Source organism: Plectropomus leopardus, chromosome 15, assembly GCF_026936395.1.
Source record: "Plectropomus leopardus strain MGB_pleo_1.0 chromosome 15, ASM2693639v1, whole genome shotgun sequence".
NCBI lineage: Eukaryota > Metazoa > Chordata > Actinopteri > Perciformes > Serranidae > Plectropomus > Plectropomus leopardus.
In genome coordinates, this window is record NC_142190.1 from 23,947,949 (window position 1) to 23,967,759 (window position 19,811).

General features: G+C 38.1%; 2 protein-coding genes across 2 annotated transcripts; both read right to left on the reverse strand.

Moving 5' to 3' along the window:
- Window positions 1-602: 602 nt before the first annotated feature.
- Window positions 603-8,819, reverse strand: LOC121952864 (organic solute transporter subunit alpha-like). Its single transcript, XM_042499720.2, has 8 exons — window positions 7,362-8,819; window positions 6,264-6,415; window positions 6,048-6,121; window positions 5,149-5,307; window positions 4,868-4,979; window positions 4,648-4,794; window positions 2,508-2,613; window positions 603-2,403 (listed from the first exon to the last, which is right to left on the reverse strand). Exons 1-8 carry the CDS (start codon window positions 7,435-7,437, stop codon window positions 2,243-2,245), a joined length of 987 nt encoding a protein of 328 aa, XP_042355654.2. The 5' UTR covers window positions 7,438-8,819; the 3' UTR covers window positions 603-2,242.
- A 149-nt stretch (window positions 8,820-8,968) lies between these two features.
- On the reverse strand, window positions 8,969-19,580 carry LOC121952871 (palmitoyltransferase ZDHHC20-B-like). The gene is made up of 13 exons (XM_042499728.2): window positions 19,400-19,580; window positions 17,585-17,611; window positions 17,392-17,486; window positions 17,139-17,259; window positions 15,411-15,480; window positions 14,948-14,980; window positions 14,680-14,800; window positions 13,938-14,070; window positions 13,720-13,846; window positions 11,518-11,604; window positions 11,337-11,416; window positions 11,155-11,201; window positions 8,969-11,068 (listed from the first exon to the last, which is right to left on the reverse strand). Exons 1-12 carry the CDS (start codon window positions 19,560-19,562, stop codon window positions 11,158-11,160), a joined length of 1,101 nt encoding a protein of 366 aa, XP_042355662.2. The 5' UTR covers window positions 19,563-19,580; the 3' UTR covers window positions 8,969-11,068; window positions 11,155-11,157.
- Between the last annotated feature and the right edge of the window lie 231 nt (window positions 19,581-19,811).

Genomic DNA, 19,811 nt, shown 5'->3' on the forward strand with positions numbered 1-19,811 from the left:
GTGATGCTGCTTGAACCCCTAATTAATTATTGTGAGGTAAGGAGAGATGACATGCTTTGGGATGGAAAAGCACAGCCTCTAGTGTTAGATGACGAAACAACATGTGGCACAATTTGGCTGCAGATGGCTGTTAAGTGCACACACTGAGTCTGAAAATAAAGCTGCTGTCTCATCCGCATGTATTCCCTGTTCCAAATAAGTCTAAGTAAGTGGGTCAGCAATCTTTGAACAAATCTGGCTGTTTTTGTGGGCAGTGTTGAGAAAAAACAGTAGGAGACTTAATGGTAGAGTCATACTGGTACACAGTTGTGGAGGACAAAGACTTAGAATCAAGTTTCCTAATAAAATGTTTCTTTCGTTATTTGTCTCTTCACAGGGGAATAAATTATTGCAGAAGAGATGGACTGTCATGAGACTGAAAGCTTATATTGAATTTAAGTTAAAATGTTACAAAGACTTCCCTATGCATGCTGCTCAGTGAACAACAGTGCTTAGATTCGCAGTAGGACTATAGTGCAACGTGGGCACTGTAATGAGTATATTTGTAACCAAATAAGTACTGTTTAAGCATTACCTGAGTACAAAAACACATTAGATGCACATTGACACTCATTAACACAAATAAATAGGTGTTTTTATTTACTGTTGTTGAGGAAAATGTAAAGATAATGCTCTTATTCAAACAAATATTCATAAACAAACATAATCCAACCCCAAAAGACCACTTTCCCAATTTTCAGCCTTTCGTCCTCTCTGTGATTTATTTCAGTATGACACGTATAAATACACTGTAAAGTATGTTGTCACACTTTTCAGCATTCAGTATTATGTAAAAAAAAGGCACTGCTTCTCTCCTCCAGATGCCAGTTACAGAGACAGACGAACTGTTTTCTCTGTCCCGTCTCTATGCCAAGCTAAGCTCACTGGTAGTAGCTTCATATTTTCTGTACAGACCCGAGATTGGTGTCAACCAAACAGAATAAGCACATCATAAAATGTCAAGTTATTCCTTTAACCCTTTGGTTTCTTTCAAACACATTTGAAGAGGGCGACAAGCAACTTAACAAGAAATGGACCAAAAAAAGTAGTAATTAGTAAAAGGTCAGTAATTAGTAGAAAGTAGAAAAGTTAAGTGTTTAAAGAAAAAAGTTTAAAGAAAATAACCTGAAAATTAGCAACAAAAAAGAGAAATTCAAAACAAAAAAATGACTTAAAGAAATCTATCCATCTATCTATCTATCTGTCTGTCTATCTATCTATCTATCTATGTAATTCAAATTCAAATCAGCTTTACTGGCATGAATGTTTTTGTTACATTGTTGCCAAAGCAAAATAATAGATAATTAAATGAATAAATACATTACAGAAATATATTTTAAACACATATTATATATCTACTGTTTTAGTTACATAGAAACATTTAGATCTATCTATCTATCCATTCAATCTGAGAATTATAAATATTGTTTTCAGGACATTTTCCCCCCCATTTATTGATAATATCTTTTGATTGTCTCCAGTTAACTATCACGTTTTACAGTTTTGTGCAGTTTGTAGTACATTTCTTGCCAAGTTGCTCATCATGTTTTTTTCCATTTTTTTCCAAAAGAAATTCAACACATTTTCTCAGGTTTCAGAACTTTAAATGCTCATGAAAGGTGTCTGAATGCAGCATAAGAAAATTGATGCTGATCAAGGTGTTAAAGGGTTAAAGGGTAAGTTCACATAAATCAAAAAAAAAGTAAGAAAAGAAATCCTCCCTATTCTCTACCTACAATTTATCAAACAGTATTGGCTTGTTTTTCAGGTTTTAAGATATCCATTTCTGCCTCCAATCCAGTACAATCAAGGTGTATAAAATACAATTTGGGTGCTCAAAACATTGAAAACACATAAACAATTGACCAGCCAGCATCTCTTCTCATAACCAATGTCCTGGTCACTGTGGATAACCCACACACCTCACTTTGGATACTTTTTTAAAGTGACTACTTCTCACACTGAACAAAGTAATTCAGCAAACCAGCCCTTTCAGTTTTGTCAAGTACAGAATATAAATGAATGTCAGTAAGTGCCGTGTATGGGAAAAGTCAGAAGAAAATAGGGATGAAAGTCACCATAGCAGTGCTGTTTTCTCCCCTTAAATTCCAGTGACAGAATGAGGTAAAATGTTTATAAAATGAAAACCTTTCATCAAACATTTGCAGTGTTGGCTCCCATTCTTCCATCACTGTCTCCTTTTTTAGACGTCATGCTCCACGAGAGCAGCCTGCAGGGTGGCTTTAGCGTTCTGGTCGTTGTCATGTGCCTCAGAGGGAAGTGGGTCATATGTTCGACGGTAGAAATTCCGAGTGACCAGCGTGATAATGAACATCTCCATGATCATCATCTGCTGACTTAGCACTGCAGGACAGGAAGAGAGAGACAGAGAGAACAAATCAGGGTTTCAGATGCATAATTTTACCTAAGTAATATGTGAGCAGCGGACATTCAGAGATGTTTCTTACTGGAGGCACGAGCTTGGGAAGAAAAGGGAGGGGAGCAGGCGATGGTTCCATCCAAGGCCAGGATGTTAATGATTGATGTCTGCAGCTGACTCAGTACAAGTACGAGCTAAAGAGAGAATTAACACTCATCAGTTACACAGTGTACACACAGTGTACATGCAGTTAACATTGCACTGTAAATATCAATATTTTTCAGGGCTTTTAAGGGTCCTGCCCTGAACATATCTGTATGACAATATTCACTAGTCATAATAGCACCACCTTGTGGCAAAAGGAAAAAAAAATATTTTTATACTTTCACAAACTTGTCCTACACAATGAATCGCATCCAGTTGAAATTCTATCTATATGATCTTAAGACCTTCCTGATTGAAAGTTATCAAAGGTCCGTGCAAAACCTTTACCACTTGTCAGTGGCTTAGCATTGAACGCCAATGTTTCGCTGCGGAGGGGGGGAATATATTATAACTTTACTGCACATGCTTGTATGTCCTCCAAACTTGGCATAGTGGACAACAGTCCAGCCCTGAGTAGGTCCATATGCTAATTTTCTGTCTGTGTGCTAACATGCTTCAGTGGCACCCCCTACAATATTTCAACGAGGTAGCCCTCTCACTGCGTTTCACCTGCATGTATGAAATCTGGTACACGTGTCTATCATGTCAAGACATCACTAGAAATACTGAGCTAACCTATTTGCAGTCAAAAACTTACAAAATTTACCCACTGAGCCAAACCTCCTGACATTATGCATGATTTTGACATTCTGTTGAACATAAACTTGCATTCTCATGGTTTATGAGTAAGTTTATATAACAGACCAAGCCACTTGACACTTCAACTGTGCTTTACCTTGAATATAGCTCTTTGCTTTGGACAACTGAATTCACCTGTCCTGTACTGGGTGAGGTTCGAACTAATGATCTCATAGTCTGCAGGCAAGCCCTCCAACCAACTGAGCTAAACCTTCTGACATTTCAACTGTTTTAAGTTGTGCTTCAGACTCTTCTCTGGGAAGCAGCCTGTAAAACTTACCTGCCCTGGATAAGGTTAAAACTCAACATTCCAAATAGTTTTTTTGTTTAAAATGATAATTAATTAATTAATTAATTTACATGAAATTTTCATGGTTTGGTCTACAAATGATGTACACCAAGATGTGGAATTTATGTGCCCTCCAGTGCCATCTAGTGGGCGCTGGAGGGCACATAAATCTACATCATGTGAAATATTTCATTCCAGGGTCCAAACTCTCTGCATGCATTATCTGACTTTCACAGAAATGAATGGCTAGATAGATAGATTTAGCTGGATTTCACCAGTACCCCAACATATGCGGTGGTTCGAGGGCCCCTTCATCGCTGCTTGCAGCTTTAATTATATATTGTATTGTATTGCATTACATTATATTACATATTAAAACACATTATATTATATTATTTCTGCTAATATATCCCACTAAATCCTACACACTGGACCTTTATAGGAATACTTCACCCACAAACTAATCATTTGTTAATCAATTTCTTAACCTGTGTTCAATCAAATTTGTGATGAATACTTAGCTTTTCTCCCATGCTACCATGATGAAGATTTCAGTATGTCAAAACAATCATTTACACACTCACACAACTCATGCAGTATAATCAAAGTCTCATTTATCCAGTCGTTTGCTTGTACTTCACAAACAAATCTGTTAACTAAAACGTTACTATTTAAAACACCTTCATATAAACAGTCTCACATCGATGAGCAGTGTGCCTCCACAAGCCTGTGCGCATGAACTCTGCTCAATGGAATGTACGGGTATTAAGAATTTTCTTTGTTTTTGGATCCTTCACTCACCGTGGAGGCGTGCAAAAAACACAAATATTTTTTCACAAATTCAAGGTAACATGGCATGAGTTACTGATAAATATTTTATCATTTTGTGGATGAAGTATTCTATTATAATTCCATGTCACCAGTGGTTATTTGTAGTGCTTGCTTCCCTGAACACTTAACACACAAGCTTTTTTCACCAGACTTTTTTTGCTTTCTTTTTTAATCTGCCATTGTAAGAAACTTGAGAAAAGAGAGAAAAAAAATGCAGCTGATACTGTGACATACATATATTGTATTGGCTGTGCTGATGACTCACCTGGTACATGGCATACTTGGGTACAATTTTGAGGCTGCGTAAAAAGCTGTTAGTGTTCATGAAGATGATGGCAACAGGCCAAAGTGAGGTGAGAGTGAGAACACCGATGAATGGGCCAATCCAAATGGCTGTACCAGTGATCTCTAGCTGAAAAAGAAGCAAAGGTATTTAAATTTAATTTTGTCAATCAGATATGTACACAAGCATTTCAAATACTTACATCAGCGGGATCGAAGTTGCCATTTGTCCACAATATTATGGAGAGAACAGAGAGCACCGTCTTTAGGATTGCATACTGAAGAGCACCTATCTTCAGGATGAATAACATTCGCCTGAATGATCCCAGAAAGAGATCCACATTAGAAATGTACAAAATTAGAAGACAATAATCGTGCTCTTATTTATATTTAATAACTGACTGCACATATTACCATAAAAACCTCAATGTATGAACAGTAGACTCAGAACAGTAACACACAGACTGTATAAACAGGTAAATACCATGACATGGGCACACGAGGTAAACAGATGCAGCAGCAGCAGCAGGGTCCTGTGCGGATCATAAAGGGTTTACCAGAAAACCGCTTCAGAAAAGCAGTGCTGCCCCCAAACTCCTCGACCAACAGAACCAAGACTTTGTACACCACAACTGCAAAATAACTTGAGAAGAAAAAGAAGGGATTCAGGCCTATTTATAGACAGCAGGTATGGAATAATTCCCAAAAATCACTCTGAACCACTGAGCTTTGGTTTCACTATAAGAGGTGCTACATTTATGTTTTTTCATCAAGGGAGCCATACGACAAATTTTTTTTTTTTTTTATTTCTTTATTTCTTTATTTCTAAAATAAAAACCCACCTTATCTTGGAATTTGAGAACAAATCACTAAAATCCCTTGTTAATGGATTTTGACCCAGCTGTTAAACGTGCTGTAGTAGACATAAATCCCATAAATCACAAAGCACATAAAATGCATCACTGGAGGCGGCAACAGCCTATAAAGATTTCCTGTGTTTTATTGAAGTTGAGTACATGCTGGTTGGAGATGGTTTTTGTGTCCTTTCGTTAATCTGTACAAGAGATCATTTGTCCTGTAAGTCATCATGCCTAATTGATCCACTTGGCACACTTTTCAATCTCCGGTGTAATTCCCTGGCATATAAGGATATTCTGACCATCAGCAAATTAAAGGTTAAAGTCATAGCTGACCATTGCACAACCTAAAAATGTTGTTTGTTTCCACTTTAAAGGAAGGAAATGAAGCATGTGCAGATAGGAGAGAACTTCTGAAAATACAGATTCATATCCATTTCAAAATCATATTTCAGCCTTTTGACTGCTACGTGAGAAAATACTTTGTTCTTACCACTAATTTAGCTGGAGTTTAGAGAAAACTCACCAGTTTGATGTCATGTCTGTGAACATGACTGCCCTCGGGATCCACATCCCAAAACAAGACATGACAGAAATGACCTGAAAGAGAGAAATACAAGAATGTGCATACATTGAGATTTCATGTTGTATTCAAAGGGTCTTGTACCCAAGCTCATAACACTCACTTCACAAATAAAGTGGTTTTAAATTTGTTATTGTTATATTATAACATCATGCTTACTGGTGCTGCACCATTTATCCATATTAGGGTTGTCTTCTTGGGGTAGGGCAGGTTCTTATAAATATAGACACACTGCTCCAGGTACAACAGCAGGGAGATGCAGGACATGAGGGTGAGCATGGAGTGCAGGCACCATCCAGATGTATCTAGCTCTGACATAAAACAGAGAGGGAGAGAGAGAGAGGATTGGATTATTTCATAATACAGAACATGAACTATAGGCTTCGTACAGTATGAAACACTTAAAAGTCACATGCAAACAGCACAAAACTGATTTTGCTTGTTTTAAAGATGTGTGGGACATTGGATTTTTGAAACAGAGACAAAAAAAAGAAAGTAGAGATACACCACACTAGTCATGATAAAGAGAATATGGATCAGGGCATAAATGGTGGTGGTGGGTTGTTTTGTATTTTAAGATTTATTTTTTTTTTTTGCCTTTTTGCCTTTATTTACAGATTAAATGTCAAAAGGATAGAGAGGGGATGAAATGCAGCAAAGGCACACAGGCTGGGGTTGAACCCATGGCTGCTGCAGCGAGGACTTAGCCTTTGTAACATAGGGTGCCTGCTCTACCATGTGAGCTACTGGGTACTCCCAGGTGACGTATTTTTGATGCACTGAGCATCTGCCATTGAATAAAGAGCGAAAAAGTCTGAATAGGGCATGCAAAAGGAGAAGTTGATAGGTCAAACAAAGTCCAGACTTTCATCCAGGAGACTCCTGTATGTGTTCTGGGTAAAACTAAAATCCATGTAATTTCAAGACTGTGCTAGTATGAAAAGCACAATACACTAGTAATCTGTCCACATACAGAAAGACAAAAAAACACCTGGCAACCATAACTGCTCCTGTGGTAATTCCCGCCACAACAGGTGCCTCCATGATGACACACACACACACACACACTCATAAGCTGAAAGCAATACCAGCCCGGCTGTCACAGCTGGAAATCAATATCAGATGGTGCATTAAATACTTATAGACACACACAGTGGCGTGTGTGACACAGCTGAGTGCACTGTAATCAAATTAGCTCAGACTGGTTGATAATGAAACATTATCAGCGAGCAGAGTGTGGACATGTAGGTCACTTACGTTTTATCACGTCGATAGCCAGCGGGGGCTCCTGTAAACAAGCTGGATCGATGGTGCTGTTGAGGGCTTCCTCCATGGTGTCCAGAAATTCCTGCTGAGAAATTCACTAAGAAGAGATCGCCTAGACAAATTAGACTTTTCTCCTTGTTGAAATGACTTCAGTGAGACCGGATCGGCAGTAAAATATCAGGGTCTGCTTCAATAATCTCCCTTCACATCAGAGTGTCTGCCGGTGGATTCTGGTAGCAGATTTAACAGCGAGTGTACTTTACCCTTAAGGTGACTTCTAAGGAGTGAAGTTGAGATGACAGCTTAAAAGTTAATGAGAACACCTCAGCAGGTGATATTCAGTCACAGACTTAAGTCACAGTAATTAAAAAAACACAAAGTTCAGAGGTGGTGACACAACATAGTGACGGTGAAGGGCCAGATGAACTTTGACAAGGTGTGTTGCTTTCTACTTAGATATACAAGGATATAAAAAGATAAAGGAATTTCCTTCAAATATGAGGAATGTGCATGTTTTATTATTCAGTTTCAGCGCCTTAAGTACACATACAGCATTTCTACACCCAAATCTTCAGAGTGTGACTACTGAATTATGCAGAGTTATTACTAAAACAAATAGGGTATTTGGGGCTTTATGCAGGCTGAGGTTGATATTGTCAGAAAATATGCATGGGTGGTGGGACATAAGAATGTTATATTCAGGTTCAAACAAAAGGAAAATGGAAACCTGTTTATATCAACAAGTGCCCCACTAGTGTTATTTTGCCTTCTCCAGAGAAGGCAAAATGACACTAGTGGGACACTGAATAAATTGATACAAATTTAAAATAAAATGAGATTGATAATTAGGAAACCTAGGACAATCTTTCATGACACTGTAATAGGTTCAAAGGATTTACTCGCTCCAAAGTAAATCTGAGACTCTTACACCTTCACAACTGTTGCACTGTTATTGTGAGGTGAACGGCACTGAGGTTATTCACCTTTTCTCGGTGAGCCGGCCAATCTTGTTCCCCACGCAGTATTATCCCGTGTCGGAAAAAAGTAAATAAGTGACAAACGCCTGCCTGAACATGTCAGCACTGTCTGACTTTAATGTGCGTTCTCATGCTATAACTATCTGTGTCATCATGTCTTCATAAGTATGGTTACACGTGTTTCTCATTTAGTGTCTTTTTTCTTTTTAGAAAATCCACCACTAGATTATTGTTACCACAGCATATATCATTGTTGGCCAAACAGACTGAGGCTCTAGTGACCTTCAAAATTAAGAGGAATTAAGGGTCTACAGCCATGTTAACAGCTCTATTAGACGTTACTTAGACACAGCGGTGGTAAATGGACTTGCAATTATATAACGCTTTTCTACTCATTTGACAACTCAAAGCTTTTTCATTACTACAAAATTAGCAATACAAAAAGGCAAGTTATTTTAAACACATCTTGACATAAATGTAGTTTAAGCTGGTTATGACAACCATCTGCAGAGGGCTGACTGTAATCAGGGAGAGTCACAGTCAAACTCTGCAATTATTTGACAGTAAATTCTAAATTCGTCTAATTTCTTACTAGTTTGAAATAAGAAAAATCACACCCTATAGTTTCTTACATGACATTTATTTCTACACAACAATGAGGGTCAACCTGCGTGAATCATTTAGTCTCAATGAAACAGTAGCTACTGGGTGGTGCACTAAGCAGAAATCAGTCTGTGAAGTTAGTTATTAAACTACTGTGAGATAGTGTGAGCACCTGCACATGGGCTGGCACTCACTCAGCAATATATACACGCTATTGTCTGTTGATCATTCAGGAAAACCCCACACTGCTATGCATCAAATACACTACAAGTAATGTAATACAATGAAGCAGCTGCCAGAAGCACAGACAGATTTCATGATGCATGACGCAAACCCTCTTTTTCATTACCCGTATATAAAGTCTACCTTATCTATCCTGGTTGAGGATCAAGGACAAAGTGGATCAAACATACCTGACATCTGACAGTGATTTTTAACTGTTTTTGTGGTTTCATTTTGTGCTCTTGCTTTCCAACTCTCAAATAAATCATTAAACTAAAAAAGCAATTAAGACATGTTTATTCACTGGCATTAAAAGGTAACCGGTATCTTCAACTTATTTTCCCACATTTCTGTGTCTAAGTGACAAATGGGAACAACAGTTTTTGAAATTGGTCCAGTAATAAGGGAGCGGTCTGCAACTGGCAGCCACGAAACCAGCTGCTGGGTATTCACTCTGGACATATGCATCTTCACTTTACATCCTCTAAAAGTGCTTGTTTTTTCCACTGACAGGCTCAGATTGTTATTTTAAGTTTCTAACAAAATTATGGAAAGGATGCCTACAGAGATAGACTTTTTAGTTAGAGTCATCCTTTTTGTTTTACTAGAATCAGCCCTGAAATTGCTGTCGCCGAACCTACCAGACTCCATTTGAATTAATAGTAATATTTTCTAAAGTTGATAGAAATACCGTTTTGGTTCGTCTTTCCACTGTTCCACTGTTCATAAACCCACAATTCGCCTAGTTAGATGTGAAAATAACAGGAGAAGAGCAAGAGGTAGGTTGAACATTAGAGAAGCAGCGGGGGAAACGGCGCATACAGCTGACATATTTTCACATCTAACCGGGTGAATAGGATGCGGGTTGAAAAATACCGGTTACCCTTTAAACACTCAAGACTGACTTATAAAAGTGATAATATTCCTGGGTAGAGGACAATGTGCATATAAAAAAAATTAATAATTTATATAAATAAAAACAAAAAAATCCATAAAATCAATTGACAATAACGACGATGCAATTAATTTATAAAAGCTTGAAAACAAAAAAAATCTTTAAAAACTTACAGTGCAACAAAACTATAATCTAATAGAAAATTACACTGATCTATTGGTTACGCTTTATTTGAAATTAAATTAGATTAAATTAAATTATTATAACTCAAGGTGAACTAGATTTGGTCCTCACATTTTAAGCTTTCATCACCTCTGTGTGTGATCATAATAAGAAAATCTGAAATGTAAAAACATAAATATGTGTGTAAAAAGTGTAAACAGAAAGACCTTGAAATATTTTCAGTCATGTAAACTGTGAGCTAAATTAGACCAGCAGATACTGAATACCAGTCTGAATAATTGCACTGTGCTTGATCATTTTTACACTGTTGACAGTGTTGAAATGTCTCACCATTTTGTGACTTATACACATCTTGCTTTAGTGGCTCCTGCTGCTTTATCTTAGTTATTAATTCTTGATTAATACTGATAACAGATGATTCTCTATTAGGAATGTATAATGTGATTAATCCATGTAGCTAAACACAGACACTGCGGACATACAAGGGGGAAAAAGCAGTCCCAGAGTTTTTCAGATGCATAATTACAAAACATTAATTGAATGTCTTTGGCTAAAAACAAAGACGAAACCTGTGAATCACCTCTTGCTTCAGACTGGTGCAGTCTACGAGGTCACTGTACAGTCCCTGTTGACATGATAGCAGTATTGTTGTGGTGCTGGTTTAAAGCACGTTGGATGAAATGTGGTCCATTGAATGTACATACAGAATATGTGGCTTGAGGCTGCACTGTCCACTCAAAACAAGGTTGAGGACGGCTCCTGTGGAGGCGCTGATGCTCCCGCTTTAAGGCATCATAGTTTACTGACGTGCCTGCAACCTGCAGCAACAGCCAACAAAGTAAAAATAAACACAGGGAAAGGATCACACCTACAAAACTACAACATTGACGTTATGCTCATATACCTGCTACGGCTCACTCTCCATTGTAACAGAGACTGTCTGGGCTCCATCTGAAAGGACAACATCAAGGACAAAAAATATGTTCCAGAAACTGTTAAAGGGTCGATTTTTAAGCAGGAAAGTTAATTACACACTTCACATATTAGTCAGAATGCAACAAAATGAAATTGCGAGAAACAACAAACCCATTTTCTCCTTGCTGTCATCAACTGTGTGTTGTATATTGTTACCAAGCACAGAAGGGTTGGTGTCCCCATCAGCAAGGCTGTGGTTAAAGTGGCATTAGAGATTAACAATCAGCTAACAAAACTGAAGGGAAACACATTCAATATTTGTGGGGAACACACGTAAACAAACAATACTAACCTTTTGCCATTCTGCTGGAGGACACTGTTTGCCATCTCAGGATCTATGTGTACCAATCTGGTAACAAAGGAATGACCATCCCCCAGACTGATAAAATAAAGATAAAGACAGCATTAGTAAACATGTTAGCATTGGATGTTATCTGTACTATACTATAGTATAATAGCTTCAATACTTGATGATAGAAATGAAGTTTAAAAGTCAGATCAAAAGTTTCAAATAATGAGGCAAGCTTATATAAAAGTAATCCCTTTAAGCAAAAATCTCAGACCATTCTGAATACTGTTTCCAGTTTTTTTCTGTACTTTGAAGACATGCGGTCATCAGATCATGATAAATTTCTGTATATGGTCATATGCTCCAGGCACACTGCTGCTCCAAGTGTTTACATTATACTACACTGTTACATGTAGCTACATGCTAACATCAGGAAAATATGTAATCTTGGTTGCTGATTGCTGTTAATTTCTTCCCAGTTTCAGATCAAATTTATTCTGGAACATGTCCAGTTGTAAAGATTTTCATTTAGAAGCTTGCATTGGTAATTTTTCACTGCAGAAAATACCACTATAATCTGTCACGGTCATTCTCCAGAAATGCAGAGATATGGAAGACCGAGAGATGCTGACCACTCAGAGCACGGGCTTTTATAGAGGGGGGTCTTAAAGAGACGGCGGCTAAAGCCTCCTGAAGACTGTGAGAGTTTTGGAATCTTATAATTAGTGCAGCTACACTCTGCAACATGGTTCTCAATAAAGTTGGGTGAGACATCAAGTTTGATGTATGCAAACTGCTACGCACAGTAAACGCCAGACATAGATAGTAGCAGCAGTCACAAAGTGAGATTCTCATCCCAAATTTCTGACACTGTCAGAATTTTATCCCAGTCTGTCTCTGATCGCACAACCATGACGACAGCCATACTTGATCGTCTCTCACTGTGTGACATAAGACCACCATTTCAGAGCCACGACTAAATATATCGCCACGTTTCATGCATGATGGTCATCTATCGTCCGGGACAGCCCAAAAACGCACAGTGTGTACAGGGCTTAAAACAGAGTGTCTCAGAGTGAATGCAGGTGTTCCAGCGCAGACAGTATGGGGAAAATAGTGTTAGTGTGTTTAAATAGTTGTTAAACAGTTTTTGCACATTAAATGTTAACTAGAAATCCAAACTTCCCTGATTGACAGAAGTGTCAACTTGTTACACTAAGTGTCCGTCTGCAGTCTGGCGTTGTGCGATTTTTGAGGGAAAGGGTCGATTAATTCAGTAGCCAATCACTGCCATCACTTCTAAAAACATATTCACATGAATCTAACATCATTTTAAGTCCACACTGATACCCCGTCATGCCTTCATAGCCATTTTGCCTGAGTTTTAAGAGTGGTGAAAAGTAAAACAAACTACAATGACGGGCAATATTCAGAAGACATGTTGATTTAGAGCAGCCTCGACAGCAGCATCTATTCTGTCTGAAGCGCTTGTCATGGTTGTTATTATTCCTCTTGGTTCTGGTTCATTACTTGACAACAGCTTTAGTCCTGCCCATGGTGCTGATTAGCTACTTGAGTCCCACTGTGGCACACATTGGTTATTTTCTTATTTTAACCAAGAAATCGCATTTTCTTGCCATAATGTGTTATGCTGCTGTATTGTACATAAAACATAAGAAAAACCTGTCCTTTTTCTTTTTGCACCCACCACACTCTACACATGTGGATATGTCTATATGTCCATAACATATGTTTCTATGCAGGTATGTCTATACACCATGTTTATATTTTCTTTCTTTCTATTGCCCGATTATTTAATTTATGTACATATAGTATATTTTTAGCTTTTTTTCTCTTCGTTTTTCTATTCTCTTTTTCTCCTTTTATTATTTGCACCGTGAGCATGGAGAGAAACGCAATTTCAATTCCTGTATCTCTAACAAACCTGTCAGAATTGACAATAAAGATGACTTTGACTTTTTATGACTTTGACAAAGCCAGGTGAATAAGTCAACTTGAACTTGTGGGGTGGATGGATTTATGGATACAGGCATACCCAAAATACAAGTAGGCTATAAACCTGAAAATAAGCTTAATAACTCCCCCTTCAAGCACAGCGTAGACACGTTGCTAGCAACAAATTTGCATCATTGTGATGCTAAGGCAACCAATAGCTACAGTTACATCAGGTCAGAGTAGACTCACCTTGAGAAAACAGGAAACAACCAGTACTTTCCTTGGTCTCCAAACACCTCTGCTGCATTTCGGCTAAAGCCCAGAGAAAACCCGTTTTTGTCTGGACCGTTTGTGAAGACAGGAGCCCTAAAAGCCTCTGAGAGCAGATGCAAAAATATAGTCCGTCAGCGATTATTTTTTAAATGAAATAATCAGAAATGGAATTAATTATACAAATTTATAGCTACCTATAGTGGTCCTGTTTTTTCCCACAAGCCACAGATGGTAGCTGAGAAGTGACAGGATGCTGATAAAGAACAGGGCAGCCACGAAAAACAGAAACAAGATGTGGAATTTGGCATGCGTGTCAGGCAGCTGTTTCTTTAGAAGGGAACAAAAAAAGCAAAAGTGTTAGTCTTATCTGTCTGCAAAATATTTCCTGTTCTTGTATCACGTACTCTTGACCCAACGACTAAATGCAGCAAAGTGGAAAATGGAACATTTAATTGTTACTTTGTTGCCTCATTACTTCTCACACAGGACAGTATTGCTGTATTTTTGGCTATAATACAATACACTCCTTCACTGTCGGACCAGAGACAGGGGCCATTGTCTCCTGGTAAGCAGTATGCTGAAGAGGATCTCCTGATAAGTGATCACATGACTCACTTCTGCACCACAGTGACACATTTTTAAACCAATTGGTCAATATCTCACAATACAATCATCCCATGGCTTACCACAGCCTGACTGCACAATTTAATCATTAATAATGTTGTCCATCAGAAGGTGCAACTTATTTTTGTTTTAGTTTTCTTAAGTTTCAAAGAAGATTAATGTTTTTAACCCAAGGCTACTAAATGCAAATCTTATGAGTAAAATGAGCCTTAAAAGATCTGATTATCACTTTTGACAAACCACAGCGAGCATTCACAGGCAAGAGCATGCCAATTTTGTTTTATTAAAGTAAGAGGAAGTTACTGTACTCACGGTCCAGAATTTGATGAAATACTGGATGACTGTAGCACAGATGACTGCACAGTAAAGTGAGGCATAGGCCAGGAACAAGACAAAGTACTTGTAGTTTGAGAATCCAACACAGTTATTCACCCTGAAGAGAAAAAAAAGGAAAGTGATGCTTATCTCATGCACTTAAAAAAACAGATAACTTGCTGACAACAGTGCAACACGCAAACTTCATCGTGATCATGATGGAATAAAAAAATGTTAAACGTATGATTAAATGAGAAAAGCCTACCAGGGGCAATGATGATCCATTTTCAACACACACCTTGAAGAATGAGATGAGGAAAACAAACATCCTATAAGTACAATATAGTGGCTTTTGCTGAAACCCAGAAGCACTGAAAGTGCATAAAAAATAGTGCTCAAAATAAAAATAAAAAGATGTTTTATCTAAAAAAAAAAGGTTGACAGTTTGGTTTAAAACCAGCTAACATATGCATTCTGTTTTTCTTTTATTTCTTTATTTATTCTTATTATTTCTCAACAGCAACACATTTGCATTTTCTACTCACTTCCTGTTAGCAGAAGCTACACTTAATGTTTACTTGAAGCCAGAAACAACAACCAATATGTATGTAAACATTAAAATTGTTTGAAAAGTTTAAACATACAGTATCTGCTCCTTCTGGGAAAACAGTATAAAAATGAAAATGGAGAACCTTAATATACAGTGTGTACACTGAGAAAACACTCACATCTCACAGGTGGAGCAGTGATGGCAGCGGTCAGGTTTGATTACCTGGCAGTGGTCACAATAACGGATGGCTATTTAAAGAAAATGAGAGCAGAGTTAGTGCTGTACCACTATTACTCTTACATATAAAACCCTTACATTTAAACAAGATAAGCATCTTAGGGATGTTTTAATGCTTTCACTTCACCTTTGTTTATACATGTCCTGCTCTCTTTAATGTCTAAACCACAAATTGACCATCTCTTATTAATTCTTTTAGTTTAATAAAGGCTGAATATAAATATGAAGCGTCTTTTCTGATGTCCCTGTGAAACAGTATAGGTGAGATCATGACTGTTGACGAGCAGAGGAGGCAGGTGTGGCCTTAGAGATAACAAGGTGTACCTGTTTCCAGTTAATCCTCCTGATACATGCAGCTCCCTAAACACAACAGCGACGAGCCTGACATGCTTTAGCAGGGAGACGTCATAAAGGACTTCCTCTCAGAAAGATAAATAGTGTTGCATTTTTATCTAAAAGGGAAGACACAATGTAGCAACACACTTACGCAATTTCATCTGTGAGGCAATAGTGACAACAATAAAAACTTATTTCAAGGGATACTTTGTCTATTTTCAACTAGCTTTGTGTCATGATGAAGGTAGTATGTGTAAATGAAGTTTGGTAAAATTCCCTTCATTTTGCCAGAGTCCAGGTCTCCTTGCTTGTTTTTCAGCAAAAACCTGCAGTGGACTTTGCTGATTCTTGTCTCTGATTCTTGGCCTGTTGCTAAAACTGCAGATTGTACTTCCTCGATTTTGTCAAGGTCATTGGAGCTTTGTGGTTCGACACGTGCACAATGTAACTGGAGCTGTGACTTTAGAGAGTTACAGCAGACAGTGCCGAAATAAAGAAGCAGTGTCCACTCAGGTGCTCTTTTCAGCCTCTCTGGGGGCTCTCGGCCAGTTTTTGGGTACGTTTAGATGAATTGCAGTCGATTTACAATGGAAAGTTTTCATATAAAAAGAATTTGTTTATTGTCCATTTTTACTCTTATCTTCATTTTGGTAGGAAACAGAATGCGAAGAATACGAGGGGGAGAATCAAAAATACAAATTCAATATTTCCACGAATATCTTAATCATACTGACCAGTTGTCTTTGTATACTATTTTACATAACGTAAAATACATATATTGTATATTACATACATACAAATAAATGAATCATCCCTTTTTCTATGATAGTGCACCAGCTACTCAGCCTTTAGATCAGATTCAACTCTTCATGTGTTGTACCCCAAGGACATAAAACAATATGACGACATGACTCCTCCTCTGTTTAACCTCCTTGATTTTTATTGCCAGCCATCACCGAAGACACAAAGAGTACAGAAGTGGATCAGAGAGCTGCCTTTCACCCTCTTTTCCAGTTCTGGACACACAAGCTTGCATCACCCACCAGCAGGATTGTTTGGTCCAGTGTGGCACAGTGCACTCTGGTAGTTGTTAGTCATCTACAACTTGGGCAAAAATGAATGCCACAGCCCTTTTTCTCTGTTTTCTCTGGTCATGTAGCACCAGTTTTAAAAGTTTTTGTGTCTTTCTACTCCATACACATCCCAGTTTTATCTTTCCAGCAGAGGAAAACTTCTTTAACAGAGATTTCCCTGCTGGTCTGCTAAAGTAACCATAGGGCATTAAACAGGAAGCAAACCACAGTTAGTTTTGCTGTTGCTGTGAAAGCCTCACCTCCTCCAGCCGTGCGTGTATACACGGGTAAATTCTTCGCCACCTTCTTCAGAATCTCTTGTTGCGTTTCGGCTCGCTCCTCTCTCTCATACAGTTCCTTCTCTGCTCTGGGCAGAGCAAACTGACAAGAGGAGAAGCGACTGGAGTCAGTCACAGTCCAACAAATAACATCTTTAGGACAGTTTTCTATGTATGTGTACACATAAACAATTATATGAAGTGTTCATGGGAATTTTTTTTTTTCCTGGCTTACCGCTTTTGAGGGGCTGGCTGGTTTGGACCCAATAGTTTTCCAATAGGACCATATAAACATGGTGAGGACAATGTGAAATACAACCAAATAACTGACTGTTGAGAGAAGGAAAAAAGTTTGTAGTTACATTATATCTCTGACATAATCTTTGCTATAAATCATTAACATGAGAGGACTTGTACGTATCACTTACTTCGTTCTGCATTACTTGGGATTGTATCTACATAAGGCAGAGAAAAAATATATTAGTGAGCAGTAATGAAAATCCTAAGAATGCATGACTACACATCCCCCACCACACACACACACACACACACACACACACACCACCCCTTTCTCGCACCATGTGGCAGCCGCCTGGCACCGACAGCAGTGACCCACCCATGACAGAGAGCTTTGTTTAAGCAGCAGGGATGTCCCTGTCCTGACCGCTGAGTTACAGACATAACTACAGTACAACGACATACTGATAATGGTATCATCAGTTCCAGGCTGACACGACAGAAAACCTTCTGTGAGTGCAGGGGAGTTGCGTGTCGGGACACGCACAACTGATCAATATCCGTCTGTTCAAACATACCATCAGTTCTCATGTAAGATGAATTGCTGTCAGACCTGCTTGTTTAAGCTCGGATGATCACTTGCTGAATGAGTGTGCTCAGTTGTAAATCTTGTGATGTTATTTCTAATCCCTTCATCAGAAACAATTTGTCCCTTTGATTTGGCTGCACTTACTTCAATTAAAAAATTAAGAGCCACAGCAACGTTTGTTTATTGCAAATGTTTAGGTGTAGGTGGTTTAGTAGTTTGCTCTTAAAGAGTTGAACAGAAGTCCTTTATAACATCTTCCATAGAAAATTAATAACTTTCAATGCATCATGAGCTTCAATTATAGCCATCCCTCTTTACGGTTAAAGTACTAATGCTACCAAGGTTTATCCATTATTGCTCATAACACTCAGCAAACAAAGGTGAAAGACACCAAGCTAAACTTTTGGGAAAGAAAAACAAACTTTTGCCGTTTTGCTGAAGGACACTGTTTGCTTGCTCAGGATCTGTGTACCAACTTGTAATCGCTTAAATAACAAATTCAAAGAAAAAAACAAAAGTACTATCATTGTCATTTGTAAAATGTCAACTTCTCGTCTGAGATTTCTGAGATAAAAGAAGAAGAAGAAGAAGAAGAGGAAGAAGAGGAAGAAGAAGTAAATTCGAGATACATAATTGCAATGTGTCAGAAATAAGAATGCACATTTACAGAAGCATAGAAAACAACAACAGAAATCAACTTGGACCTATTTATAATATACCTACATTTTTAAATCTATTAAAACTATGTGTATGCTTTAAAGAAGCTATTAAATTAGAGAACAACATTGACAATTTATCTACGTCAGGCCACAAATGCATATTTAAACAGTAAAAAAAAAAAAATCTGATAAAGAACTAAGGATGCATATACAGAAACACAAAAAACAACAACATAAATAAACTCGAACCCCTTTATAATTTACCAACATTTTTAAAAACCATAAAACCAATGTGTATCGTTTAACTGAGCTATTGAATTATAGAGATTAGTTTGCCATTTTTTTTATATATAGCGCATATTTAAATAAGAAAAAGAAATCTTTTGCCTCCGTTTGCACCTTCATTTCAGTTAACTGACTGTGATATCAAATGTTACCCGGTGCATTGCAACTATCACGATGAAGTTATCGAGTCTCTCCTCTCCCAATCTAACTGAAAAAGTTGCCTGATTAAATTAGTGTCAGAAAATCCTGACACGAAGAACAACATGCACGCCAATTGTTAAACAATCTGAAACAAACAAATATAATGCAATATCGTCCCGAGGTTGAAACGCTTGTTTACAGTGTGCAGCCTGGGGGTGAATTTAAATCTCACTCCAACTAGCTTATCAAAGTTGGCAGCCCTGAAACTGTCAACACAAGCAGATATCCGCCCCACGACAGCGATGAATACTTCTAAAAGTAAGTGTACTTACAGACACAAAGCTCCACAACATAAGCGTAATAAGACCAACCGACGACGAGGTTTATAAACAGGACAGGTACCCAGTTTAGAGCCCGTTTACAGCACCTCAGTGCATGAGAGGGCGCCATCTTTAATCCAAGTGGGACATTAGGTGGCGGTGACGTCATTTCCATGTTTTTAAATGCCCGGGAGCCAAAGATGATAAAACACCAAGATGGTTAACTGACACCCAGGCGCTCAGGAACACGCGCAGGTGGTTGAGTTGTGGTTCTCCTTCGTCCCGCATTGAATTTTTATCTAACTTCAGCGCTCATTTGACACACTGCACTCATGAGTCTGGTTTATCTTGAGTGAAACCCTGTCATAAGTAATCAACTTAAAACGTACCAACCGATTATTAAAGGACACACAAGTCAGTATCT

Excerpts from the sequence above, each read along its gene's own strand:
- LOC121952864 (XM_042499720.2), bottom strand. The coding sequence starts at position 7,437 with ATGGAGGAAGCCCTCAACAGCACCATCGATCCAGCTTGTTTACAGGAG. Across the intron at positions 6,122-6,263 it reads GGATAAATGGTGCAGCACCA|GTCATTTCTGTCATGTCTTG; the intron begins GTAAGCATGATG and ends TCTCTCTTTCAG. Across the intron at positions 4,795-4,867 it reads GCAACTTCGATCCCGCTGAT|CTAGAGATCACTGGTACAGC; the intron begins GTAAGTATTTGA and ends CTTCTTTTTCAG.
- LOC121952871 (XM_042499728.2), bottom strand. The coding sequence starts at position 19,562 with ATGGAAATGACGTCACCGCCACCTAATGTCCCACTTGGATTAAAGATG. Across the intron at positions 14,801-14,947 it reads ATGGATCATCATTGCCCCTG|GGTGAATAACTGTGTTGGAT; the intron begins GTAGGCTTTTCT and ends TTTTCTCTTCAG. Across the intron at positions 13,847-13,937 it reads AAAAAACAGGACCACTATAG|AGGCTTTTAGGGCTCCTGTC; the intron begins GTAGCTATAAAT and ends ATCTGCTCTCAG.